General features: G+C 44.9%; 1 protein-coding gene across 7 annotated transcripts; it reads left to right on the top strand.

Annotated features, from left to right (window-relative positions):
- The first annotated feature begins 1,228 nt into the window (after nt 1–1,228).
- FGF9 (fibroblast growth factor 9) lies at nt 1,229–27,686 on the top strand. 7 transcript variants are annotated; one of them, XM_079310252.1, is made up of 4 exons: nt 1,229–1,718; nt 2,440–2,703; nt 9,191–9,294; nt 27,248–27,686. In XM_079310252.1, exons 1-4 carry the CDS (start codon nt 1,577–1,579, stop codon nt 27,491–27,493), a joined length of 756 nt encoding a protein of 251 aa, XP_079166378.1. In that variant the 5' UTR covers nt 1,229–1,576; the 3' UTR covers nt 27,494–27,686. The 7 variants fall into 7 exon arrangements, with proteins under 7 accessions (XP_079166378.1, XP_079166379.1, XP_079166384.1 ...); XM_079310253.1 differs by lacking the exon at nt 2,440–2,703 and having other exon boundaries at nt 1,423–1,718; XM_079310258.1 differs by lacking the exons at nt 1,229–1,718; nt 2,440–2,703 and adding an exon at nt 2,993–3,336.
- The last annotated feature ends 236 nt before the right edge of the window (nt 27,687–27,922 follow it).

Here is a 27,922-nt window from a genome sequence, read left to right as displayed (position 1 = left end):
TGGAGTCAAATAAAAGAGGGGCAGCTCATGCACCACTGGCATGAGTCAGTTCCCTAAAGGTCCTTGTGGATTCAGGACACAGCTTTTCCCTGCTGCAGTTTCCCCGCTAGACATGGAAACTAGTTTCTCTCCCTCCTCTCGTGTTTAGTCACACTGGCAAGCCGGAGGGATGCAGGAAATCTGCACCAGTCAGAGCTGGACTGCTGGCTTTTGTGGTGGGGAAGGCAAGGAGATCCACCCCCTCCACCACATGCCCATCGAGCAAAAGGACATGCAGAGTCGATTATTTTTAATTAACCCCCTTGCAAAATTCTCCTTCTCTAGAGTTCTCTTTCCAGGCTCCACTGATGACCTTCCCGGACTCCGCTACCTCAGCGGTGCACATCATCATTCACACCATGCAATCTCTTCCCCCAGCCCCCAAGATATTATGTTTCTCCTCCTTTTCTCCCTGCCTCTCTCTCTCCCCCCACAATTCCCAAAAGTGCCTGCCTTTAGGTTTTGTGCTAAATTCAAGGAGAGTGTCCTCTCCCTCGCGCAAGGTTCTGCATCGTGCCCAGTCCTTGAGCTCTGCTCAAGAACACTTCTGCAAAGGCAGAAGACCCTCTGTCCCTTTGCTGATTCACACAGCTCTTTTCGAAGGGCAAAACCACAACAACACACATTCTGGGCATGATAAGAAGAAACAGAAACCCTCTGTCCGCTCACCGAGTCTCTTCCGACAGTTTTGAACAAGTTCATTTTGAGGAATGCGGGGGAGGGGTTGGGGGCATAGAGAACATGTACTTTGCACCGCACCCCTATTTCCCCCCATACCACCTCCTGCTCGCTTCTTCCTGCTCTCCACCGCGCTCTCACACGCTGGGGCCGAGGAGGAGCCGCGGTTGGCCCGCGGGGCGTCCCGGGCGGCGGCAGGGCCCCGGCGCTGCCCGCACCGGCAGCGGCATCCCCGGAGCCGCTCCCCGGCAGCGTAGAGGCAGAGCGGGAGAGCTGCGGGCTGCCGGGGCGGGGGGCCGGAGTGGAGAAGGCAAAAACTGCGCCGTGGGCAATAACGACCCCCACCACCCCCGCCAACTCCCGAACTTGCTGCACCCCGCCAGTGTGCCCGCCGGAGTGAGTTGGAATCCCGCTTGGGACGGCAGCAGCCCGGTTACCTGCGGCAGAGCGGGCCGGGGCCGGGCTGCGGAGCGGTGCGGGGCGGGCTCGCCTCCGCCTCCCCTGCGGCGGGGCCGGGCCCCGGGCCGAGCTCGGGCTGGGCGGGCAGGGCGCTGCCCGCCCCGCTCCCCCCGCCAATGTCAGGAGGGACTCGGGCTATGCGGGCATCTCCCGAGGAGCCCGCTTCCCGCAGCGGGCGGGCGCGGTATATTTAGCATCGCGTCGCTTTATTCCTCCCCCAAAGTTTCGCCCACTTATTTATTTATTTGCCGGCGAGCGCCGCGCTGCCGCAGAGCAGCAAGAGCCGCTCCGCGCCGTGCCGAGCGCTGGAAGCGGCTCGGTATTGCAGCAGGTAGAGCTGAGCGCTAGGACCTCGGAGAATCCTTCCAGCAGCAATCAGGACTACCTTAAACCCAGCCCAATGCCTCTTCCTGCGCCACTCTGCGTGCTGGATGGAGATCCACAGTCAAGAGCTGCAGCTCAGTGCTGGAGTACAACATTTCACAGGGAGCCCTGCAGAAGCAACACCTGTTTCGAGCCAGCCAAGAAAGACACAAGCACTTGTATGTTGCTGCTTTGCTTGTGGATCGTCAATAATCCTAAACCAGTGGACATCTGCTGAGCCTCCTGAGAATTCTGGATAATAGATTTGGACGTCAAAAGTTTTTTTTTCCTTTTTCTTTTTTCCTTTTTTTTTTTTTTTGGATTTATCTCAGCCAACAACGTGAGATTTCCCCCCTCCCCCTTTGCAGGATTCATGCTGATGTATGCAGTCTGTTATAGAGTAAAAACAGCGCATGCCTTTCTGGAGTCAGAATCCATAAATCCTGACGTAGCGTGTGCATCTTAAAAAAAAAAAAATCCCTATAACGCCTAGGTATTTAAGTTGCTATGGTCATTCTTATCTTAAACCAAATGGAGAAACTACGGATTTTTTTCTTTATTACAGTTGGATGGGCTGAAGACCGTATTGCTTGCTAAGAGCTGGGGATATATGCATTTATATAGATATACACATCTATATGTTTATAAATATGTCAGTGTGTGAGTATAAAGTGGTGGTTTCTTAGACTAACTGGTTTGACCTTGAACCTGTACCAGTCAAAACAGAATATTACTTTTATTTATGCATTTAATGGATTGAAGAAAGAACATTTTCTCTGTAACTGCGCTAGGGAGGGGAGAGGAGTGGAATATACCTAATCTTATATCTCCTGGGTTTGGCACCATCATTATTGTTTATTCTCATTCTCTAAAAGCAGAATCTTCTGATGGCTCCCTTAGGTGAAGTTGGGAACTATTTCGGTGTGCAGGATGCAGTACCCTTTGGGAATGTGCCCGTTTTGCCGGTGGATAGTCCGGTTTTGTTAAGTGACCACCTGGGTCAGTCTGAGGCAGGTGGGCTACCCAGGGGGCCTGCGGTCACGGACTTGGACCATTTAAAGGGGATCCTCAGGCGGAGGCAGCTATACTGCAGGACTGGATTTCATTTAGAAATCTTCCCCAATGGTACTATCCAGGGAACCAGGCAAGACCACAGCAGATTTGGTAGGTATTATCCTTAACCCTTTAGTGGTCATGTGATGAAATAATGGGGCAGAACTGCGGGCGGGGGGACTGTGGGGGGTGCGAGGCGGGCGGGGAGGGGGGTTTGTGTTGGTGGCTGATCCGCCGAGGGGCAAAATGAATTTGTCCGGGGGTGCAGATGTACACGAGCGGCACCACCGCGGCGGAGCAGGAGCCCCCGCCGAAGTCGCCGGGTGTTGGGCAGCGATGTTTGTGTAGCCCCAAGTTCTGCTGTAGAGCAGACTCGTACTGGGAGGTGGTGGTGGCGGTGGTGGAATTTTTGCTCGGGACGTTTCTGCTGTATGATTTGATTTCGCGAGTTTAAAGGGTTTTTAATCATTAACCACCACAATTTAAAATTCACCGAGTTTCCTGGAGGGAGTGGCTCTCGTCCCATACGCAAATTGACGAGGGCTTTTCTTTCGTTTTCTCTGCCGATTACCTGCCCTAGTAACTGCCTGAATTGCACACCCTGCCTGGCTCGCTGCTCGGCGAGGATTTACCGGCAGCGCACGCCGACCCGCAGCCGGGCTCTGCGCCCGCCCGAGCCCGAGCCCGCACCCGCAGCCGTGCGGCAGTGCCGGTGACACGCGCCCCGGGAAAGAGGGAGCGCAGGTGGGGTCCGGAACCTGACGCAGGGAATCCTGCGCCAGAACCTGCCTTTCTCGAGCTGTGTGGCGTGTCAGGCTGGCAGCGAATTTGAAAAGAGCATTCCCCGGGTTTCTTTTCCAGGGGACAGTATTTGTGAGTCAGCAGCAAGGGCTGGAGGGCTGCTGGCCCCGGCCGCTCCGGAGAGCCTGTGCATGCACACACGCACACATGCACATGCACACGCGAGTCCGGTGGGTCCGGAGCTTCTGGGCTGCCAGGAGTCTGTTAAAGGCCCGACAGACTGAATGTATGAAAGTGACTAAAACAGCCTGGCTAAGCTGATTCTGTGGGGGTTTTTTTAAGGAGGGGTGCGGAAAATATGCCAGGTTACCTCGCCACGCTCCCAGCTGTTGGAAGGAGTTAACTTGTGAGTGAACCAACCTGACAGCACTTAAATTCGGTCGTAAAAACAAAGTCCTGTGTTGATTTTTTTTTTCTCTTTGTATTTTAATGCCAGATGTTGAACGATATCTAAGCTTTTTTTTTATTGCTTTGTGAAGCTATTTAGATAATGCCGGTGTTGTAGGAGACGATCTCCAAAGGGCTCACAAGGGAAGCCGGGAGGGAGGGACGGGGGAGGAGAGGACTGAAGCTCTCGCATGGTCGCAGGTTCATCCTCCATCCCCCTCCATCCGCTGCTCCCTGACACTCTCACGCTGCTTACAGGCTCTTCCTCCCTTCCACGCCGCCCGCCCGGGGTCTCCGGGGCTGGCTGCGGGGTGGGGGCAGCATCGCGGCTCTCCTGGGGGCGCGACATTCACGCTCGCTGGCGAGGAAAAGTGCGGAAAGTGTTCAAGGCAGGCGCGTAGTGAGGGGCGGGGGGCGGGGGGGGGGTGTGTGTGTGTTGCAGCGAGGCGTTTTCCTTGGCACGGGCAGGCGCCGCGCGTAGCTGCCGAGCCGCCGCCGCAGGTTCCCCTGCCCGCCGCGCTGCGGGCGCGGCGCTGCGCTGCGCGGGCCGGCGGGGGAGGCGCGCAGCGGGGCCGCAGCAGGTGTAGGGCGCTGCGCGCACCGGCAGCCGCGGCGGCGGGGGGCCGGCGGGGCCCCGCAACCCCCGGAGGAGGGCCGCCAGCTGTTCCCTGCGCGAGGCGGCCGTCACCACATTATTCGTGGCGTCTATTTTTAAAAATGGCTTTCCAGCCGCATTTGTAGGAATATGACAATTCGGAGGGGCAGTTCTTCCATCCCTTTCAGAGCCTTGGCTTTAAATAGATTAAATAGATAGATTTCTTTTTTGTCCTTGTCGGTTTGATCTCCCTCTTCCCCCCAACGGGACGCGCCTCGGTGATAACTCTTCTCCCCATGCAGCGCGCCGGTGATACCCCTGCTCGCTCCGGGATTGGGAAGACTGGGCACGGCAAACCCGTGGGATGCCTTGGGGCTCCCGGTTTCTTTGCGAGAGGGAATGGGATCTCGGTACTTCTGTATCGGTGCCGTGACATTGCTGTTGTGTTTGCCGGAAGGTCACAGAATAGCTGATGCTATTTGAGTTTTGGTGATTGTAAAGTCTTCTGATGATCCTGGGGAGGTCTGCATCCCAACTCGGGAGCTGCCCTGGGGTGAGCGGGCTCACATGGGTCTCCTGCGAGCGTGTGCGGGAAACCTGCCCGCGCGTGTGTGGATGCGGGGGTACGCGTCAGAAGGAAGTTTTTCTCCAGGAATAAGGAGGACAAAGAGAAAACCCCGGGGGCTGCGCGTAAACTCCTCTCTGGGCTCTGCCCTGTGGGAATCCCCCTCCCCGCACACTCCTCTGGAGAGACATCAGATAAGAGTAATTCTTTTGTGATGCTATGTTGGATGTGTGCCTATTGCGTACAATAAACCGAGCCATATTGTGTGTCTATACTCGCCCGGTTTTGGGAGCCCTGGCATTTCGCAATTCCCGCAGAAAGGTGTCCATCTCTAAAAGAAAAGCTCCCCGGGAGAACCCGGCTGGGTCCCCCCCGTAATGTGATCTCAAGTGATCAAAGCCTTATCCCTCCCGGGTCACAAAAGAAAATTTTTTGATGCAGTCTCCTTTAGTGTAGGGCATTGGCTAGACAGTAGAGTCATTGTAAATTCAGGAACTCTGTAACAGCGGAGAGGCGTGCCTCTGTGCGTCAGCACAAGTACTGCATGCACAGCATTAAAAAAATAGGAGCATGCAGGAAAAGGAAAAAAAAAAAAAAGCTTGTCAGCAGGTGACCTCCGCTCCCCGGGACCTGCTGCTACAAGGAACCGCTGCGTTCATCATCTGCGGGAGCCGCGCAGCCGCCCGCCCTCCGCCTGCCCGGCCCGCCCTGCCCGCTCCGGCTGGGCTGCGGGGCGGGCTCAGCGCGGCTCCGCGGGGGCGGCTCCGGCCGGGGGTCCCTGCGCTGCCCGCCCCTCTGTGCGGGTGCGGCGGGCGGGCCTGCCCCCGCCCCGCGCTGTCTCCGGGGAGAGCCAGCCGGCCGGGCGGGGCGGGGGGAAGGTGATGCGTGCGGGGAAGGCTCTGGCCCCCGGGACTGGGAATCGTGGGCCAGGTTTTAGGGGGAGGGAAAGGCGCCGAGCAGGCCCGACAGTCTCCCCCGCTATTGAGCGTTGCGGAGGGGAGGGGATGAGGGGGGGCGGGCAAGGGCGCTGTGAAAGCCTGAAACTGAAGCAGGGCCCGGCTGCCTGGGGGTGCTGTGTCTGTCTGCGCTCCCGTCTTTTAATTGGCATCATGTGGGGAGCGGGCGGGGTGGTGACAGCTGCGACAGGCGGGAAGCATCCCGGCGGAGCGCTCAGCCCCGCACCGCAGCCTCGGCCGGGATAGGGGGTGCCGGGGGAGGGGGGAGCAGGGAGAGCCCCTTCCTTCGCCCTATCACTGGGCTGACCTCCCCGCGGCTTCTTAGCCACCAAGAGCCCCGCTTCCCTCGCCCCGCTGCTCTCCGCAGCTCTGGAAGCTCCGCAGGCTCCCCCTGCGCTCTCCCCGCGCTCCCCTTCCCCTGGAAGCCGTACAAAGAGGTGGCTGGCGGAGATACTTGTTCACCGTCTTCGTTGTCGTAGATGATGATCTGTTACAGTGCTAAGGGAAAGTTAAACTGCTCCGATCCATTGAAACAATGAAAGCCCACGTATAGCCAGAGACAAAAATGGGCAGAGGGTGAACCATCAACAAATTAAAACTGTGCAGTTACAGAGGTGTTCATTGCCTAAAAGCCAAGGAAAACGCTTCTGTAGGCCTGCTCTTCACCAGAGCTAAGACATGTAATGAAAATTAAATTTAATTTGATGAAAATTGAAATGTCACTTTTGAGAACAGCACACCTCCTCTCACCTGTGAGCGTGTCAGGAGAGCAGGACCAGCATTAATGTCAGGCTGGCGTCCTGCACCATTCAGCATGGTCTGAGTTGAATCATGTAGAAGAAGGTGTGTGAAGGGCTGATGTGGACATGTAAAGTATAAATAGCTTCCCTGAAACTTTCTTCCTATCCATATGAAAGAATGGGTCTTTGCATTGAAGTGGTTTTGTTAAAGAAAATACTCAGTGAGAAGAAATTCAGCACCCGATGCACTGAGTTATTTCCTTTACTTCCCTTCTACATTTTTAGTGATAAATAGGGCTGTAGCTTTCAAAGTTTGAAGTTGTCCTGATTTTCATTTGATACAGCCTCATTTTGAAGAGGATTATCTATTTTAATATCTAGTTCAAGTTATTATCTGTGCATTATAGAAACTATAGAGTGAAAACGTGCACAGAACTGTGGGTCAAATGCAATCCTTAAACTGATAAGACTTCTGTAGGACTGTATGCTTGGCCCCAGATAATCTCTTGAAGGATTTAATATGGCACATAAAACTTACTGTGAGTGGGCTTTTGAGTATTTCAGATGAAGAAGTCTCTATTCTGATCTCAAATATGTGGATGCTCTTTGCCAAGTACCTTAAATTAATTTTCTGCACTTATGATAGGACGTGACAGTGCCTTTTTTGTTCTTTTGATGCACTGAGCAGCATGCATCCAAATATTTGAAATTATGACAGCAATTAAAGACTACATTTGGACTGATATGAAAAATGCCAGACTCACTAACTTAGCTATAGTGGAGCCTAATACACACTTAATGTAAGATTTAACCTCAGTTAAAATTACTTGGTAACATGTATCAAGTAATATGATATTTTGGTAAAAGCTTTAGAGAAAAAACCTTACTAAGAAATCTGAAAGTATTGCATATCCAGATATAATGAGAATTTTAAAATAGTTTCAATGGATCGATTGTATCTGAGATACTTCACATACCAGATAAACGGCATGCTGCCACTTTATATTACTTAAATAATTCCATAATTGCAAAATATTTTCTCCCAGTATTTTTTATTTGTGCATATGTAGAGAATAATTTAAAATGCCCAGGCTTGAGAAAAGGGTTATCAAAACAGTAATACTGTGGTGTTTGTAGTGCTGAATAATATATAAGGTAATGATCAATACTCCCTTACAGGGAATACTTTTCATCTTTACATTAGCTTGGCTATAAATTTTCCCTATTGGCTTCAACTTGTGCTGTTAGATGTATGTGATTCATGGCTGCTATTGATTAATGCACAACTATTTTGTGGGAGATGCCAAATTAATTGTTAAAAAAGCCACAAAAGTGCTTTTTTATTGGCCACATGAGGGTCAACACACCCTATACTGTTATTTCATTATTTCATGTACATATAATTTCCAATAAGCTTTAAAAAATAGTTATGCAGTGTGCATAGACATGAACACTAACCTAATATATTGAAAATGCTGCCCTGTGCAGGGGACACTCTATTTTGTGGCTCAGGAAGTAGCATAACACAGCAGCATGCTTCTGCATGTTGCTGGATAACTTCTTGTGAGATCATTACAGTCTTAGATGAGCACTCCCAAATAGGAAGAAATTTCCATTTTTTAACACAAGATTCCTAGGCTTATGCCAGGTTTGGCCAGTAGCATCCTCATTGAAGAGGAAGCAATTTGCAGGGAAAGCTGCCAGAAAATCCCCCAACCCTCAGAACCAGATGAGCCAATATTTGATACAGATACTTGTTGTACTGTGCACGTGGGTGCTGAACCTTGGAGATTTGCAGAAGCACTGCTTCTCTGCAAAGTATTCTTATTCTTAAGTGAACAAATGTCTGTGTAAGTTTGCTGTTATGTGCATGGGAAAACTTAGTCATTATTACACTTAGCTGTAGGATGTTTTAATGTCTGAATTTTAGATGAGTAAATAATAACACATCAGAGAGAATGGTTACTATTTAAACAGAAATGCATGACTCTGGACTATACTAAGGATTTTCATTTCTCAAGCCTCTGGAAGATCATACTGTGAGTAAATCTTTACCTGCATTCCTGCTTCATTGATGTCTGAAAGGAGATCTTTTGGTTCCATGTGTAACATTGCTTTATTTCACAATTCTGATTAAAATGTATTTTTTCAGAATTTATTTTGCAAGACGGGTTTCATAGGTTCCTCATTTCTGCTATTTTTTGCAACCTAAAAATATATTTTTTTTTCCTCTGAATATATCATCTACTGTGCAAATCAGTATAACTGAGCTTAAGATAGACGTTTAGGAATTATGAGAAAGATTGAGAGTAATCGTTTAATTTGATACATTAATGCTGTCTGCAATGCATAATCTAACAAAGACCCAAAGTATTTGAAATATTGTATATTAATTTTGCCCTCATCTTCTTCCAGACAACTCAGAAAATGGGGAAAAAGCCTTGAAAATAGCTGCTTGACACTCAGGGATAAGTAATATCTGGAATAATAAAAAAAAAAAAATCTTTCAATGGAAACAATAAGTACATTGTTTGTTTTTTCCTTCATTTCATAGGTATACTGGAATTTATCAGTATAGCAGTGGGCTTGGTCAGCATCCGAGGAGTCGACAGTGGACTTTACCTTGGAATGAATGAGAAGGGAGAACTGTATGGCTCGGTGAGTTCCTGCTAGCCTTGGGCATTGTGATCCTTACATTCTGTGGGGGAAACTCTTGCTAGCTCCTACAAGCTCCCATTGCAGTGTGTGCTGTGTGAACACTCCTTGTGCTCTGAGTGTCTTGCGATCTAATTCAAAACAAGACCCCGTGGGTGACATAATGAATGTGGGAGAGGGGAAAGGTGACAAAATCAGGAATGAGTAATAATGCAGATGAGTGGCAATTTAGATACAAATAATAGAGACTGATGGCCAGAGCTGGTCACTGTAGACTAAAGGACGTACTATAAGATTTGTAAATGTCTCCTGCCAGTAGAAACCTAAATCAAGACAAAGTGGATTCCTTTTGTGTGTAGGCAGAGAGCTTTCTAGGAATTGACAAAATAAGGTAGAGGGGGTGGCAAAGGGTGGCATATGTGGATGAGAGAATGAGAAACAGGAGTGTGACAGAAGTTATAAAAAGTATAGGAATGAGGGCAAAAGGCTTGGTGGTCTTGTCCTGAAAGTTTCGCTGGTGCTCCCTGAGGGGTGTCAGCAGGACTGAGTAACGGGTGTGAGGGAGGAGTAAAACTTGGTATTTCAGATGTGGGAGTTTGCCAGCCTACCTGCAGCTGATGGGTGACAGTTCTTGGCAATATGGGCTGTCTTCCAGCAGAGCAAAGTGTGTGTGTCTGTGTGTGTCTGTATGACATGGCTCTTACCTGGGAATATTTGAGACATCTGATGTACAACCAGCTTCATACCCTGGGTAGATCGTAGGCAAGTTCACCTGAAGCTTGGCAGATAACTCCCAGATGGTAGAAGACAACCTCTTCTAGCAGTAAAATATCAACCTCCAAAGTTTACAAGTACTAGGGAAGCAGTTGTATTTGAGGAGGAGGATGGCAGAATTGAAGGGTAAGCGAATATCTGAAGTGAAGTGGAGCTGTGCATTCACAGAGGTTCATTAGAAGCAGAGGAGAAGGTTACAATGGTCCACTGATAGTGTAAATGTTGCATAGAAGCATTCAAAAATAAGTTAATGATAGATAAAGGCTTTGGATGTAGTTGAAGATACTTGTGTCACAGGGGACTAACAGTAATAGGGAAAAGCCTGGGGATGGCAGTGAGAGGAGAAAACATAAGATGATGGCGATGAGTGGGCAGGTGAAAGCAGAAGGGATAAGAGGGAAGTCCAGTCTCCAGGTATATTATCCATGTAGGAATGTGGGCAAATGAAACCAGGAAAGTCCAGCAAAAGTGTTTCCGTAAGGGTGTCCAGGTTCACTGATCTCTTTCTAGTAAATTTTTTTGTGGGAGAGAGGAAGAGGATTATCTTCTGGGCAAAGAGCAAGCTAGGTGAGGAAGATACAGATAATGATAGTGTATTTGGGAGGCAGAAAAAGAGGTGGCAAAATGAGGGGCAGGCCTGGGACAGAGGATGAGTGGACATGGGAGAAGGGGAGATGCAGAGATGGTGAGAGCCTAGGAGTGGGAAAGGCCAAAGAAAAGGGATTTAGCATAAATGTCAGTATGGAAGAGGTAAAGTTCGGAAGGGTGGAGAAGGAGAGAGAAAAGGAACGGATGCAATGACAGAAAAAAACCCAGTTGTCTGCAAGGAGTAAGTTTTCATAAGTCACAATCCTTGTGCAGCTGATGAATGTGATAAAGAGCTAGCAAAGTACATAAGTACATCAGGTTCAGTTAGGCAGCAAAAAAGCAGCAGTAATATGAATCAGTAATGTTGATAATCATCAGAAAGAGTAATCGTTTAAACATATAAACATAGTGAATCAGTTACTCTGCATTTCAGATATTCTGAGAATGGAAATGTGGTTATTGATAGAGCTTAAATGCATAGACTTGGGAAAGCAAATGTTACATCACTTTCCTGTGCAATTTATGTTTTGTATTTGCAATATGTTTGACTGTCAGAGTGAATTACTCAAGGCATTCTTTGCTGAAGAAATATGCAAAAGAAATTCTTTGTAAATTAGTAAACTCACTGCATTTATAAAATAGTTGTTCCATGAATGGCAGTTCTAAAGGAGCCTGCTTTCCTAAGGAGCATACGACATGGGTGTCTCTGACATTCTGTCCCTGCAGTAGCACAAATTCCCCAGCCTTTTGTGTTTCTTGTATGGAGAAAAAGACAGTATTAGCTGTCCATGCTCACCAGATTGCCAGTTTGCAGGGATTACATAGCTCACCACTCCCAAGTGGCACGTGCAAACGATTTCTTTTCTTTACTCTGCTTCTGATTAGTTGCAAAACTGATAGGAACTTAATTTTCTTGAAGACCTTTGCCTCCTGATTGAAACCAGTTGACAGGCTAAGGAAAGAGAGACAAGCAGGCAAATGGATGTACAGTATAATTGGATAACCTCTTTTTCCTAAGAAATGACACTAAAAATATGAAGCCATTCATAATGGAGAACTGGCCATCTCTGAGGCTAGAATGCAAAGTTAAAATCTGATGGATGATATGGCTTATTGTCAGCCTCCAGAGATGGGACATACTAAAGAGTGATGGTAATTGAATTACATTACTTCCAATGAAATATAACCTCTAATGGCTACTCAGTGTGATGATGCTTTAAAGACTTGTCAACACTAGCAATCCTAGTGCCTATATTTCAGCAACTGTCAGCTCTCTTAGAAACACTGAGATAAGCAGGCCTCAGAGCAGATTTTTGTATAGAACTGGCTGGACATTTTTAAGTGACAGTGTTTTGCTTTTGCTTTTGGTCAAAAAATGCAATTAATTGAAAGTAAAGTTCTCTGATGGGAATAAATTTGCAGCTTGAACCAGAAGCAAGGCACAATCTAGCACAGAATTATCTCTCTGGCAAAGTAGAAGATCAGGTTAAATGAGATTAGTTTTGACACTGATACATGGTAGACTGTGAAAAACTTAAATCAGTTTTTCACCTGCATTAAGCAGAGCCATCTCTTTAGCTGAAGTGTAGCCCCAGTAAGTTTTGCTTGTGTTGCTGTGCTGCAAGGTGTATCATTCTGTCTTGGTTTCCTCCCTAAGGGCTGTGAATAGCATCAGTTTTGTCATGGAGCAGGTGCACTTATGACACTGTGGCTGTGTTTCTTAAGGTGAGAAACCCACACAACTGAGTAACAGCCTAAGAAATACTTGATCTTGCTCTCAATCAGCATTATGGATCTGAGTAGGTGCTTAGATTCACAGCTTGTGAGGCATTCAGTACTTGACACTATTGGAATAGATGCCCTGTGTCTGACACTATCATATTTATATTCTAATTACTGCATGAAAAATACATCAGGCATGAACCAAATCAGTGACCTAAAATACTTCTATCATTCTATATTTGTGTTTGAAACATTTAACACAGGAAGATTTTTTTTCCCAGCATAATTGTGGTGCCATTGGAGATGGGACATATGGCAAAGCAGAGCAGCCAGGGTGGGTGATTGCTGCCAGTTTTCATGAAAGACAACAGTAAAGGTGGTTTCAGCATATCTTGATCCAGACATTCCTTTTGGCCTTCTCAGAGTTCTTCTTTCCTCACAAATTAGCTGCCTGACAAACTCTTCCCACCTCCCCACTCTCACAGGGGGCAGCTGCTGCTGCATTTTCTGCTCAGAAGAGCACAGTGCCTCTCATGCTGCTTTCAGGCAGATGTGTAACATAATGTGGCAGTTCTCAAATTCCTCCTCGTGCCATGGATTTAGCCAGGGAAGGTTGAAAATACGTGCACATGGTGCTGCAGAGAAACCAGTGGTAGCTGTGTAACAATGACTTGGAGATTGGTTAGTGACAGCAACTTCTCCTCCTGTCTCATCTGTCCCTGCTTTCCCTTTACCTTGCCTTTCCCTGGCAGCCTGCAGCTATGACTCATCATGTTTCACTACTGTGAAAGCAGCTACTGTGCTTGTCCCTGGAAAGGAGGAAAAATGCAAACTACAGATAGAACCCAAAGGGTGTTATGACAAGACAAGAAGACCTTTTCATTCCCAAGTGCCAAACAGCTCTTGCCAACAAGTCTGGCAAGAACATTAGCAAACGTGGCTTAGCTGTGTTCCTCAGGCCCATGCCCTGGAGGGAAGGAGGTGATTCTGATGAGTCCCACAACCTTCATGCTTTTGTAGGCTGTCTCCTGGGGGATATTACCAGCTGCCACCTGTGTCCCCACACCATGGGGTGCCCATCTTGCCCACTGCAGGCTGACTTCTGAGGGAATTCTGTGCAATGTCAAGCACAGACCAAGCAGGAACCTGGGACACCCTTGCCTCAGTTGCCCTGGTTGTCCTGGGCTTTTCTGCAGCAGAGAGCTGTGCTGCATCTGACTGCTGGCATCCCCACCTCACTGATCTCCCACAGACATGCACTTGCCCCATTCCTCTTCTCACACTGGATACAAAGAAAATTGTTTTTAGTGGCAAGTGTGGTGAGGCGCAGGAACAGACTGCTAAGAGAGGCTGTAGATGCCTCATTGCTAAAAATATTCAAAGTCAGGGTGGACAGGGCTGTGAGCAACCTGATGTGGTTGAAGATGTATATTGCAGGAGGGTTGGGCTAAATGAGATTTAAAGGTCCTTTTCAATCTAAACCATTCTGTGAAATGCTGGTGCCTCCACCGCTCCTTGTGCCCTTGGCAGGCAGCAACAGACAGCTCAGGTTGGGTGCTCAGGAGGAATATTGGTAGTTGGAAGATCTGGAGCAGCTACCAGGAAAGCTCTGCAGGTGGGGAGAGGAAGGCAGAGTGGAGATGGTGGAGCTGTTGAGGAAGGGGAGAGTGCTTGGAAGGAGAGCTCAGGAATCATACAGAGAGAAGCTTCATTTATTCACAGAGCAGCTGGGACAGAGCTGAAGAGTCTAGACAGGAGCCAGGGAGAGAAGCTCCAGCCTCTGGGGTTGCAGGCTTACAGGGAGTGTGCTGCAAGGTGAGATGTAGGAACGCTTTTAACAGGGTCATAAATTGCTGTCCTTCAAAAAGTGAACTGAAAGCTTGATCTGGGGGACTAAACTTGCCTTTTGCTTCTAAAACACTGGGGAGAGGGTGGAGGAGGAGGTGGAGAGAGAGAGAGAGAGAGAGAGGGAGAGTAGTGTCCTTGAAGAAACATGTTTTCCCAGTAAGTGTGCAGGGAGGTGACTATATGCCTCTTTATTGTCCCAGCAGGGCTGCACCTGCAGTGTTTTGTGCTTTTGTTTGAGTCCCCACAGTTCTGGACGGGCTATGAAGCTACAAAGACTGGTGAACAGAATTTTTTCTGACAAAAAAGGGACAATTTGTCATAGTTTACTGAAAATTGCTTGGTGCAGGGAAGGATTTCTTTGGCTGCATTCTAAAAATATCTTTCATGTTCCTGTGCAAATAAAGGAAGGGAACTGTTCAGCCCTTCAAATGGTAGGTCAAGGTGCACGGAAACAACATGAAAAAAAAAGCAGGTTGAAAGTGCATATTGGTAACAGCATTTGGGCCAAGTATGTAATTACTACAGGTATCTAAGAACTGGATAAATAAATAAATTACCCTCCAGTACCATTACACTTTCCTTTTAAATACCTCTGATCTAAAATGATTCCATATGTTTTAAATTTTTTTTAATGATAATCTGCATTACCTGTTCTCCGTGTCCAGGTACCATGGCTGAGGTGAGCCTGGAAACAGGACAGTTTCAGTGCACAATTTTTGGTAGGAGAATTAAAAGCAATTTCCTTGAGTGAAGGCAGAGACTTCTACACTGAGAGTAGTCAGATGCCAGGAGCGATAATGACTGTGGCACCTGGTTTAACACCCTTCTGCTTCTGTTATTGTTATTATTTACAGCAATAAAGTGCCTTCTCATAAATGGTATAAATGGAGAGATAGAGGGCAATTCCTCTGGCAGATGACTTGCAAGGAGTGGTCAGGCTTCCTGCACGAGTAGCTTTGCTCAGGAAAACCTGATCACTCCCGTGATCAAAGACCCAATGATGTCTTTTACTGACAACAGTGGCTTGTGTCTCCCTGGGTAAATCTGCTTTAAGCAGGAGACTGCAAGAAGCAGGCCTGCAGTTAATTTGATGGGCAACTCTGCAGAGGCCCAGCTCAAAAAGGTGATTATGGCTCTGAATCTGAAGGAAACTTGAAACTTTGTCAGAGATGCAGAAATCCTGTGGAAATGGTATCCCAGCAAGGGTGAAACTGCATGTAAGGGTTTAAAGATTGTGAGCACTTGGCAGAGGGTCTGCAGAGAATGGGACAAGGGCAGGTTGCAGAAAAGATTGTGTCTTTGGGATGTAGGAGCATGGGGATAAAATGGAAATTGTTGTGATAAAGCTGATTTGGGCCCTGAAATGTGCACTAAAACTTTTATAAGGTGGAAAGTTTTTAAGCTACATACCTGGGAAGGAACAAAATTCTTTACCTGCACAGTGTATCCAAGCAGGAGTGTAAATGCAATACATTCTGAATGAGGATGCTACCTGGGCTAGCCCTGTTTTTGGTAAACTCCTTTGGGTGGTAACATGGGTCTGAGAATCTCCCTGTTGTGGGATGAACAAAGGGAGCAGGGACAGCCAATACTGCTGCTGAAAGGAGTGGCGATTTTCCCTCCAACCACCCATCCCCTCCCTTGTGCTGGCCCAAGTGTTTCTTTGCTGCCTGGGGAATTGAAGCAGGAAACTGGAAAACAAATCTGGCCAAGCAGAAGGGCTTCAGTCACAGTGGTTCCCTCCCAGGTTGCTGGAAGGTGCAGCACAAAGGTGGGAGCAAGCCCTGGGTGAGGGAGTGTTTGCTTCCCTCTGAGGAAATGCAGATGTTTCCCAGCCTTGAGTGTGTGTGTGCCTTGGGCTGTGTGGTTGTGTTTGGCTGGAGAGCTATCAGTCTGGCTTGGGATGTGCTTGGAATGTTAGGAACATCCTTTTAAATGAAAGAGTAGAGGAGGACCTGGAAGTACATGCATGAGTTTACTGAAGCGGGGTAAATAGTTTCAGGCAAGTGCAGTATTTTATTTTTGGTAGGAATATGTTTTTCTAGAAATGGAAAATTGTGCTAATATGCAGGGTTGTGTCAGATATGACCCACAGAGCAGAGTGTTTGCTACAGCAGGTAGAATGAATGTTAGTAGAAGAGTTGTATGATAGATGATGAAAACTCTGAAGAAAAGACAGCAATGCAGAGTGCTGAAAGGCATTAGACCGGAGTGAAGCTATTAGTGGAGTTTTTATGGATTGGTCCCTGGACTGATTTTATTCCCTGGTTTTATTAGGGACATTAAACATCTTGTCATGAAGAGGTAGTGGTGTGTTACTGCAATTTTTTTGCAAAGCTGGGAAGTATTTCCAGCACAGCAGGCAACCTTACAGAAGGGCCTTGGTGACCTAAAGTGCTTAAAATGTTTACATGTGAGGCTCAGTGAGAGCTCTATCAGGGCCACTCCATACAACACTAGGAGGATCCAGTCTAAATGCAAAATGCAGTTGGTCACTGTGTTAAAGAAGGTGAATTGAAACTAAAACAGATGCAGGAAGGGTGTACTGGGATGATCAGAGGGAAGAAAAGACTATCAAGTGATAGACTCTAAAGATCTTGACTGACTTAGCCTGCAGAATGAAAACTGAGAGGGTGTGCTCTTGCTCTCTGGAAATGCTTTGAGGTGTAACACCAGGGAGGAAAAAGAGTCCTTGAAATAGAATGAATTGGTTTGAATGGGTCACAGTAAAGCTTAGGCTGCACAATGAGGAAGATTCAGGCTGTGAGGCAATGGGATTTTGAGCTGGCCAGAGGGATTTTTGCAGGGAGGTGGAGATGAGACATAAATGCTTTCCCTGCACTGTACAGTAGGACAGAGCTTTGTGACTGTGGACATTTCCTTTGTAGAGTATATAGGTCTGAGAAAAGTCCATATACTTGAGTTACCTTGTCTACTTCACCCCTGCAGATAACCCCTCTTAGAATTTGGATGTGCAGTTTTGCTGAAAGCTGGGTACTGTTAGATGGTGTTCCCCACAAGTACCAGCAAGGGAAATGAGGCAGAAACTGCAACCTGCTCAGCAAGGGAGGAAGGACTGTAGAAATAAAAGGTCTTTTGAGACGTGGATACTGATGTAGGAAAAATGGATAGGTCAGTACACTTGACACAGGTAATATGGGAGAAAGCTTTGTGAGAAACTGCAACTGTTGTTGTTGCTTTAAAACTATAACTTCAGTCTTTTTAAAATCAGAATTTCATTGACTACAGCACTGCCACCAAAGAGGGACACTTACTAGTAGTGTTCTGTGATATATATGCTGCACTTTTCTCAAGTCTATAGTTTTTCTCATAGGACTTAATTTCAAATGCTTACTAGGTCTGAAGATAAATTTTTGTGGGAGAAAACCTTCAGTGATCTCCTTGCCTTGGTCTGCAATTCTATGTTGATCTTGGATTCTCACTACATGCCTGGGACAGGAAAGCATGAGTAACTTCTATATAAATTATGTGTGTGTATGTTTGTGTATATATGTATATATATATACACATATATAAATATAATATAGCTAAGCTTTGGTAAACTAAGATCCTACTCAAACCTTAATTTAATGATTTGGTTTCCCCTAACTCAAGGTGTCTGAAATTTTGTGTTCTCATGAAAACAGGAGACTAGAGGTGGTGCTTGAGGAGGCAGCCAGTGTAACCTTGCAGGAAGCCCCTTGCAAAAAGGGCAATTCTGATTTCCTGCTAGTGCTGCATGCTTCTGCTTTCTTCCATGCTTCCAACATTGGCAGTCATCTGACATGTCAGGAGATCAGTTTAGGGATATAAAGCCACAGAAAAATGCTCAGCTTCCTGAACTGGCATGCATTATGGCTCAGTGGGAGAATCAGGTGCAGTGTGGGATGGTTGAGCACCATGCTTTCAACAGCAGGGAGTTGCTAAAGTGGCTTAACTGCATTGCAGACCAAATCATACCCAGCAAGCAAGAGTGGGACATCTTCAGATTCTTTTCTTTGCAGTTGTGTAGCTCTCTTCAGTGCAGCCCTGAGTGTTTTTGGTGCTGGCTGTGCAATGATACAGAGGTGTGAAAAGGTTCAGTGTCTTTGGTTGATCTGAGAATACTGTGTTGAAGTGACATACTAAAAGCATCAGCAGCAGTGACACACTGAGATGTGCTTGGGGATTATTCACTGCATCAGATGTGCATCTGATGTGCTCTGTTTCTGATTCAGGAGCCAGTGGGATGTGAATGTGGTACTCTCTCCCACTTTGCCATTCATCATTTTCAAAGACAGAGTAGAAAAAGTCTGCCCTATGGAGACTTCATTAGGGATTTTGACTAGGTTGAGATTTGCTTTGCAGTTTGAATGTGCTTAGGCTGATTTGGTGATGTGCAGTAGAGTGGTTCATTTGTGTCACATTCAAAAAGATTAAGAAATAAAGCTTGTTATAGTGCAAATCCATATTTTCCCCTCTTTAAAGCCCTTTTGTTTCCTTTTCATTCATTTTACACTGGCAGATATCTGCAGCTACTTTTGATTTGAAGATAAGATTTTAGATTTGTGTTCCACAGGCTGCTGCTGAGTTAAAACTTGTGTTCTAGTGTGGATGCTGAATGCTTTTGAGGTCTGGTCCAGGCTGCACATCTTTAATCTGCTAAACTTTGCTCTTCAAATTTAACCCAATTATAGAGGCAATTGTGACTCGAGATATTTTGACTTGATTCTATTATGGTTGGAATACCATTGCCTTCAATGGAATCAGGATTGGACTCGCTCCTGTAAAACCACCAATTAGTTTTATGGTTGTGTCAGCAGATCCCAATCAAGATAAGAGCTGTATGGTATTCATAATTTTAAAATCCTAAATCTAGACAGGATTCCTGTCTATGTCTGCAATCTAGAGGCAATCTTCTAACATTACTTTTTCATAACGAGGGGGATTTTGTCCCATTGATGCCTTTGTTAGGACATCACATAGTGTATAATTTGAGCTCAGATTAGGAAAGTTATTGGGGAAGACTTCAGCAAAATATTTTGATTAATTTTAGAATATACAAATGTTGTAAAGTTTAAGCAAAACAGCAATATTCTTTTTTTTAACTTTGAAATCTGATTTCTTTGAAAGATCCATGTTTGCAGCTACTCAGGAAACCAACAATCTGGTATTTGAGCTCTTCAGTCACTAGCTCTGTTGAAGTTATTGCTATATATCTTTTGGGTTTTTCAGACAGAATGACAACTTCTTTCATCAAAGCTGAAATTAACTGCATGACTGAAGTTTTCCCCATTGAAAGACAAGCCCACTGGTGTGCATGTGAGGAGTAGGGGTCTCATGAAGGAGCAGACCCACCTGACTTCCTCCAGCATTTCCCAAAGACTGGGTCAGCTGTGTCACTGTCAGCATAAGTCATGGCATAGCAAAGATGTGTGGATTTTCTGAGAAATATTAAGGAAATACTCTCTATTCTACTGAGAAAGGGAGATACTAAAATTTTGTAACTAAATCCATGCCTTTGTGGCAGGATTGCCCCTGGGAAAAGTAATGGAGAAAGTGTCCAAAAGGTTGTCCCTGGAGAGACTGTTTATGAGAAGTGTTTGCCAAGGGACAGGGCACTGCTGTCTGAAAAGGGAAGTGTGACATCTTTTCTTCAACAGCTACTCTTTGAAATGCTGGTCTTCCATCCCATCCAAAAAGAGTGGGAAATTAAAAGGCTCATTTTTAACAATTTAAACTGAATAATCAATTGAGGCCTGCTAGGTAAATATCATAGTGTGCCAATCCTTTTCTGTAGTGCCCACCAGAGCATGTAGTTTTTCAAATTTCTCTGTGAAGCTTGTTGCTTTTCAAGACCCCAGTGGATATGTGGCATTTCAGTGACATTCTTTCCAAAAGGTGATAGCTTGTGATGCTGTGTTTGTTTGATGACCCCCTTCCAGAATGGCAATGTGATCAGTAAATGTCCTTTGAGCTAGTACCTAACTGATAGCTCTGCATTAAATTAACAGCAAAATATAGAGATAGGCTCCTATTTATCAGTCCTTGACCAAATCATCTTGCTGAAAGAATAAAACATGAATTACTTCTATAATGTACATTTATATCACTACATATGAATCATAATTATTTGGTTCCCGTGGCTAAGTGTTTCATGAAGGCTCCTGAGCATTCTCTTTTTATGATGGCACCTGGTAGCTGAGAGACAATGTGCTTCTTTAATGGTGGATAAATCCATTTTGTGGGGTACTCACTGAATGTAGAGGCCCATGCAGATTAAGTACTTTTTATCCCTCACATTACAATGTTTTTCAGCATGTGAGTTTAGCTCACTTAAACAGCACTTTCTGCTGAATGATGTCTATCTTTCCTTTAAGCCTGTGTTCTGTGCTTAGAGAACCACAAAGCAAGGCAAAAAATACTGACAAAACACTGTTCCATCTTAGTCAGATTTAAGAAAAGCATGTTTTATTTCAAAATCTCTGTCTGGTATTCAGGATAAAGAGTGTCTAGCTGTAGGGTGGCAGCCCTGCTTTGACATACAGGTTGTCTTTTGATAGAAGAGAATTTGTGGAGTGGGGAGCTGGGGGAGGTCAAGTTTCAGCTTTCAGTAAATCTGAGCGTGCCTGAAATGGTTCTTTTAATGTCTTAAAATATTTGTTGCCTTTTTATCATTGCAAGGCTGATCCATATTCCATTTAAGCTGACGGGAACCCTTCTCCCATCTTCTTTAAAAATTGGCTCTGGCCCCTGTATCAAATTGCATACCACCTTGCTTTCTGATTCTTGGAAGGGTTCAGCCAAGCGTTATGAATTAGATGCTTAGATAACATTGATGACTGCAGTTCTTTATTGTGCCAAGGGAATCAAAAATAAAATAGAGGTCAGAAGTGTGACTAGTAAATGACACTGTGTGAGCCTGGTCCTGCTGGCGTGGAAGGGAGGGGAACAGACCTGCTTGTTTATTTATTTTCTGAGAGTCGACTTTGTCCTGCTCCTGTTCCGTTGTTGTGAGGAGAAGGAAGCTCATCAGTTTCCAGAGAAAAGACACTGTGACAGCTTATGTAGCCTGGGGTCTGCCCCTGGAGTTTTGTCAAGACTTCCAACAGCATCATGAGCAGATCTTGGGTGTTTAGGTGCAAATGAGTTTTCATCTCCTGCGCTTGGCTGAGCAGATATAAACCAGCCCTTTATGAAACTGAAGCATGGCTGTTGATGGGCAGCCTGTCCTCAGGCACAGTGGGGTTGCTCGTCCCATAATGATTTCACGTCCAGGGAGGGCATGCTTAAAGCTTGACAGATGCTGCAAACTTGAAGTCTCACAGGAGAGGATATCAGCAAAACCAAGAGCTGAGGAGCTGGCAGTGGCAAAAATGGATGGAGGTCTGATTGGCATCTCATCCTCCTGTAGCTCACGTCAGAAGAGCTGTAAACAGCCCTGGGGTAGCACAGTGGTCTGTGCCAGCCTGGTCTCTCCAGAGGAGGTTCTTGGTAGTGTGCAGAGCAAGGGAGTGGGAGAACAATGGCAATGGGACGAAGGGGTGAAGCACTGAAATCCCTCCCAGTGTCCCAGGATTTTACTGTTGGTACTGGAGTCTGCTTACTTTGCTTGGGAAGTTGCTTATGTGGAAGTATCACAGTGTCTGCATCTATGTAGGTATTGTGGCTTTTGGCAATCATGATCCCTAGGGGTTCAAGTTCTGCTGGGTCTTGGGTTCTTTACAAACCTTTTGTATGAAAGATGCTAATTTTTAGGCACTGTCATAATGGCTGCATGGCAGCAGCACAGAACAGTCACACTTGATTTTTATTTTTTACATGGGAATTGATGTATAAGAAAAACTTTATACTATTTAACTAAGAGGTTTAGGGAAAGTAGGATGTATACTGGATAATCTGTGAGAATACAAGGTGCCTTCAGGTATGGAGAATGCAGTTGCCTAACTGTGGTTTTGCCAGGGACACCTTGCCTGATTTCTCTCATCTTATTTAACGTGCCATGGAATGTGAAATGTGTATGAGTGGCAGCATTGATGCCTGACTGTTTGCTTGTCTCTCCTCTGGCCCTGAAGGATTTCCTGCTGTCTGTCTAAAAGGCTTTTGGAGAACTACTGATACAAACACAAAAAACCAGTCAGTTAGTGCCCTTGGCAGACTTTCTTTACCTCCCTTTTTTTTTTTCATGTTTTGTCAAATTATCAAACAAAGCATTTTGAAAAGAGGCTGCTTGGAGAAACTCATCACAGAAAGCTCTGTGATACTCACCAAGTCAGACACACAGTGTGCAGGGCTTGACTCACACTGTGGTCTAATTTGGAAAACAAAGTGGCTCTGCTTGGACAGTGGTACTTGGCTTCTCGTTGTGGCTGGAGGTGGTTCACCCAGGCAGAAACTAACAGACATAGCATGAGAGTATGGAAAGCACCACAGTAAATGCTAAACTAGACTTTTATTTATGACAGCTCTGGATGAGTGTTAATTATTAGCTGAACATAGTATGTTCTAGAGGCTGTTTGCATTACAGCATGGGAAGGGCCAATGGCATGTAAAATGTGTGTGTTGGTAGGCAGAACAGCAAAGCAAACTGCTTCAGAGGAGAATAGGGCTTTTCTTTGTTTCCCTTCACTACATATGAAGTTTCTAGTAATGCTATGTAGCCATAATGAGGGATTTGCATGAAATTACTTGGGAGTATATATATATAAACATGACTTTTATTAAGGCAGGGTAGATTAACAAGGTGTTAGTGTGCAGCAGGTATATAGGAAGTGTTGACTACGTCAAATATATTTCTTATTAATAATTGTTTGGACTTCTGGATTAGGTGTTTTCTTGTCTCTGCTGGATTCAGTGTAGCAGTTTGCAAAAGCAAAAACTATACATGACATAAAACAAAATAGTTTGCTTGGCATGAAAGGTACTTGCTGTGATTTTAGGAATGATGGTCTGAAGGGGCTTTCTTTTGTTAGGTTACAAGATAAATTGGAGTTTTAGCCCCATAAGGTTATTTAAAGACAGAAAAAAAGAAAAAGTATTGATGTGTTTTATATAGGACCCTGTACTGTTCTTTCAACTACCAAGCAGCAAAAAATGTCTTATATTCTTAACCATTCTGAGCAGTGTACATGTATTTTACACGTTTCTACTTATTTACAATTAACTGCTTCACATGGATAGCTATTTTAAAACAAGATAGCAGAACTTTCATTGTGATGGCTGTAACCTTGTGCTTTATTAACTTAGAAACTGACTTTTAATCAATCTGCCTGGAAATAGGATAGCATAATTATTTTCTTCCCTTGTTAGGTAGTGGAGAATGTAGAAAGGGAAAGGGGTCCTGGGCTTGCTAATGCTGACCAACCATTAGCAGTTTTCTGAATTAAATATTTCTGAGGGTTTAGTCTTTGTGATATGTGCATCTTTGTACAATTCAATTATTTGAACATTCTGAGTTAAAGAACAGGTTAAAAAACCAAACAGGTGAAGCGTGGAAATGTAACAAAATGAAAATCAATCACTTTGTAGTTGAATACTCTAGGAACAGTCCTCACAGAAAACATGTGGAATGTGGTGCAACATCTGATTTATATAATTTTAAGGTCACCTCCTTATTTGGCCCTGAATTAAATGATTTGAGCAAGGCAGGCAGCCTCCCCTTTCACAGGAATGCAGGTTACTTTCCATAGCTGTTCCAGTTGGGTATGTTTGGTATTTGTGTCAGCTTTCAACAAAGATGCCCAGCAACTTTAAGTATGGTGCAAGGAAATATTTGCACTGGAAAATTGATAGAGAAGTGAGTTGCTGGAATAAAAGTATGCAAAAATTGCTGTATTGTAGGGCTAAATCTTGCTTTTCAAATGTGCACAGAGGGACTTTCTAAAAGTCATAGCCAGAAGGAGAAATGTGATCAAGAAATACCATATCCTTTCCATACTGGGAGAGCTGGTTTTCAGCAAGACTTTTCCTTCCTAAGATGATGAGACAAGAGGGTAGTATTGACAGGATGGACCAGATTGTGTTATGCCCATTTCTAGCTGGAATAATGACATGCACACTTAAAACATGAGCATAAGGAATTAACGTTATGTAGGGCTGTGGTGGTACATGGTTTAGGGCTGGGCTTGTATTAGGTTAATGGTTGGATTCAGTGATCTTCAAGATCCTTTCCAACCCAAAGGATTCTGTGATTCTACATAAATGACTATCCTGATGGATGTTGGTTTCTGTCTCTCTTGGTACTAGATGAGACATTATTGTAAGAATTTCCCATGGCATGGGGAGAAGGATATGATGGGATTTTAGTGTCCTACATTACTTATGAGATCTGATCCACAGTCACCAACACTGATTTACTCCAATGGTGCCTGACCACAACCAGAATTTCTAAGTCTCCTGGAAGGAAAAGATTTGACTGTATGAAGAAATTAATTAATTTCTTTTAAAGGGTGATTGTTAATGTCCCTACCTGTCTGATGCAATCCTTATTGCTCTGTCATGTTAATGTTGAACTGTTTGCCTCATGTTTGAACATTAATTTCTGAGAATTTTGAAGAAGGACAAAAGAGATGTAGCTGTGTTATAATTGAATAGAAAGTTAAAATAGGATAAGCTTGTGAAATGAAGATTGAATTTGTGAGGATGAAATCCATTTAACTTATCCAGAGTGCAGTACAATGCAAACCCCCTGATTCAGGGTCTGCTAGTTACGTGTACCACAGCACTGTCATGATCCATCAAACCTGCCAGATAAAGAGAGGCTATTTTAAAGTTTCTCCTTCAGGGCATGGGGAAATAGTTCTTGCAAAGATAGAAATTTATGATGATGCTAAAAAAAAATGCAGATGAAGTGAATAATTAATGAATTCACGACAGGACTGAAATATCTTCCTAAAATGCTGCTATTTTTAGCAGGGAGTTCTTCTGCAGTGCTTGTCATGTGATCCTATTGCCTTCTGAGAGCAGGAAAACAATTTGAATTAGTTTCTCTTTCCCCATGGACTTACATAAGCCCAGCATATAATACCCCTTAGCATCTGATTCTGCCTTAAAACAAACACAGATGACTTTAAACCTCATGCAAAATAAAACACTAATGAAATCTAGACTTACAGATAATCTTCTCTGCAGCTGAATGCCTTTTATAATAGTTTGTACTTTTGAGGCTGTGCAAGGGGAATACTGCAATGGGTGTAACTGGCAGCTGCTGCTGGTCTGGTGATGCTCAATGCGGCTGCAGCTTCAAGCTGGCAAAGGACAGAGAGGCAATTATCAATAGCAGGTTGCAGGGTATAGCTCACAGATAAGGGTTTAATGTGAACAGATTTGTATGTCTTTTGCCTGTAATCAGCACAGACTATTGCTGTGTTTGAACTACTTTGAACTAAAAATGTCATAGTCAGGAATGTCTCTAAAAAAAAAAGCTGTCACATCCACAAAGGGATACAGTCACTGCCATAGTGAATTTTCAGGTGCTGATCATGTGAAATTGGGTCCTGTCTGGGATTTCTCCTTCCTGAGTGGTGATGAGGTACCCAGTGCCCATTAAAGGGGAAGCCAGGAGTAGCCTACTTCCTGCCTTTCTTGCCAACTGGAGTTGCCACAAATTTAATTTAGAAGAACCCTCCAAATCCCAAACCTTTAGGTGTTTGGGAGGGCCTGAGGAGGACTTTGTCTTTGCAGCTCAATACCTAGTTTGTACAGGTGCAGAGGGGTGTTGGCTCCCTTTCCCCATTTGCATGGGGTTTGTTTTCCCCGTGTGGGATAGTTCCTGAGTGGCTTCTGTAAGCTGCAGGCTTTGGTGATGGTAGACCTTAGGAAGCTCCTGGGTTAAACCATGGCAGGTGGTTTCTTGAGCTGTGGCTTCTTAGTTGTGTTCAAGCACAAGTTTATGGCTTGGGTGCCATACACACTTGGCTGCATCTGGGCCTTAGTGTCTACTTTCCTTGCTCTGTGGTCCTATCTAAAAGGATTGTTTTGAGATTTAATGTCTGTAAAATACATGCGTTGTGTGGAGCTTTATAATAATTAGAAATAGATCCTCAGCTGGAAGCTGGGTGTGGTTGATGTGAGTGCTATTGAATTGTTTCTTTTTTTTTTATCTTGTGCCTGGTGAAAAGACTATTTTCAGGTTTTTTTCTCATCTTTTCATCAGATCTCCCAAGCTACAGCTCATCACCTTTTTTCCCAGTGTTCTTGCTCAGTAATTTAAAATTAATCTGGTTATCAGGTGGCTGCGTTTTAAGCACTCTATTAAGCAAATTTTTAAAAGCAATTTTAAGCAATCTTAAGGATGTGGAAGGCAGCACACAGACTGAAGAAGTGAGTCAACTGGAAGGAGTGGGATTCTCTGGTGGCAGGAGATCTTATGAATGGTTAATATCCTCAGTGGCTCCTGTCCTCAGTAGGATGGGACACAAGGACAACCTGATAATGCAAACCTGGAGGGCTTTTCCTTGCCTACTTTGTCTCAGCACACGGGGTTCATGTTCCTATTTGAAGCTCTTTTGGGTTGTGGCTTTGTGATACAAATAAATCAAATGAAGGGGAGCAAATCACATGTTTTTAAACTAATGAAATGCGTCAAGTTCTCCATGCATTGAAACAACATAGAGATTTTAAGACTCGAAATTTTATTACAGCCCTGCAAATGAGTTCTAGCTTCCTTTATTTATATCTGTTTATTTGAATGCCTGCACTCACCATTGAAACAATTGGTTATTGAAACCCAGTAAGGTCTGGTGAGCTGCTTGGGAGCTGTCAGAAATTAAAAGTATCTGTTTTCATCTTTGTTGTTGCTGTACTGATTTGGGCAATGAGGCTTTGTGAGTAATTTTTGCTTCACATAGGGTTATCCACCCTTCTGTCTGCCTCCAGAAACACCCAGCAATAAAGCTTTACATAGCTAAAACTGGGAGTTATAGAAATATTTTATTCTGCAATTTAGCGAGGAGATACCAGTTTCAAGCCATAAAAATAGGAATTCTTTAAGAAGAAGCTTATTTTAGTGGCTGTCTCCTTACTGTTCTTTCTTTTCTTTCCACAGGAAAAATTAACCCAGGAGTGTGTATTCAGAGAACAATTTGAAGAAAACTGGTATAACACATATTCATCAAATCTATATAAACATGTGGACACTGGAAGACGATACTACGTTGCGTTAAATAAAGATGGGACTCCACGAGAAGGGACTAGGACTAAACGGCATCAAAAATTTACACATTTTTTACCTAGACCAGTGGACCCTGAGAAAGTACCAGAACTATATAAGGATATTTTAAGCCAAAGTTGACAAAGACAATTCCTTCACTTGAGCCCTTAAAAAGTAACCACTATAAAGGTTTCATGCGGTGGGTTCTTATTGATTAGCTGTGTCATCACATCAGCTCCACTGTTGCCAAACTTTGTCGCATGCATAATGTATGATGGAGGCTTGGATGGAACATGCTGATTTTGTTCTGCACTTAAAGGTTTGTCCTCCTGGAGGAGAGCCTATGCCCACTGGCTTGATTTAGTACGAGAGGGAGCGCGAGAGAGTGAGTGCGAGAGAGAGAGAAAGGGAGAGGATGAATGGGAGTGCGAGCGCGAGAGAGGAGCCGAGGGGAGGAGGAGGGTGAGGAGGAGGAGGAGGAGGAGGAGGAGGAGGAGGAGGAGGAGGAGGAGGAAGGCCTGATGCATGCTGGGGAATAGACACGCTTTTAAATTTTTGATCAGTTGTACT

Source organism: Erithacus rubecula (assembly GCF_903797595.1).
Source record: "Erithacus rubecula genome assembly, chromosome: 1".
Classification (NCBI taxonomy): Eukaryota; Metazoa; Chordata; class Aves; order Passeriformes; family Muscicapidae; genus Erithacus; species Erithacus rubecula.
This window is presented reverse-complemented; position numbering and strand designations above follow the sequence as displayed.

Coding starts and splice junctions, on each gene's coding strand:
- FGF9 (XM_079310252.1), top strand. CDS start 1,577: ATGCCTCTTCCTGCGCCACTCTGCGTGCTGGATGGAGATCCACAGTCA. Junction 1,719..2,439: donor CAAGAAAGACACAAGCACTT/GTATGTTGCTGC, acceptor TGGCTCCCTTAG/GTGAAGTTGGGAACTATTTC. Junction 2,704..9,190: donor GCAAGACCACAGCAGATTTG/GTAGGTATTATC, acceptor TTCATTTCATAG/GTATACTGGAATTTATCAGT.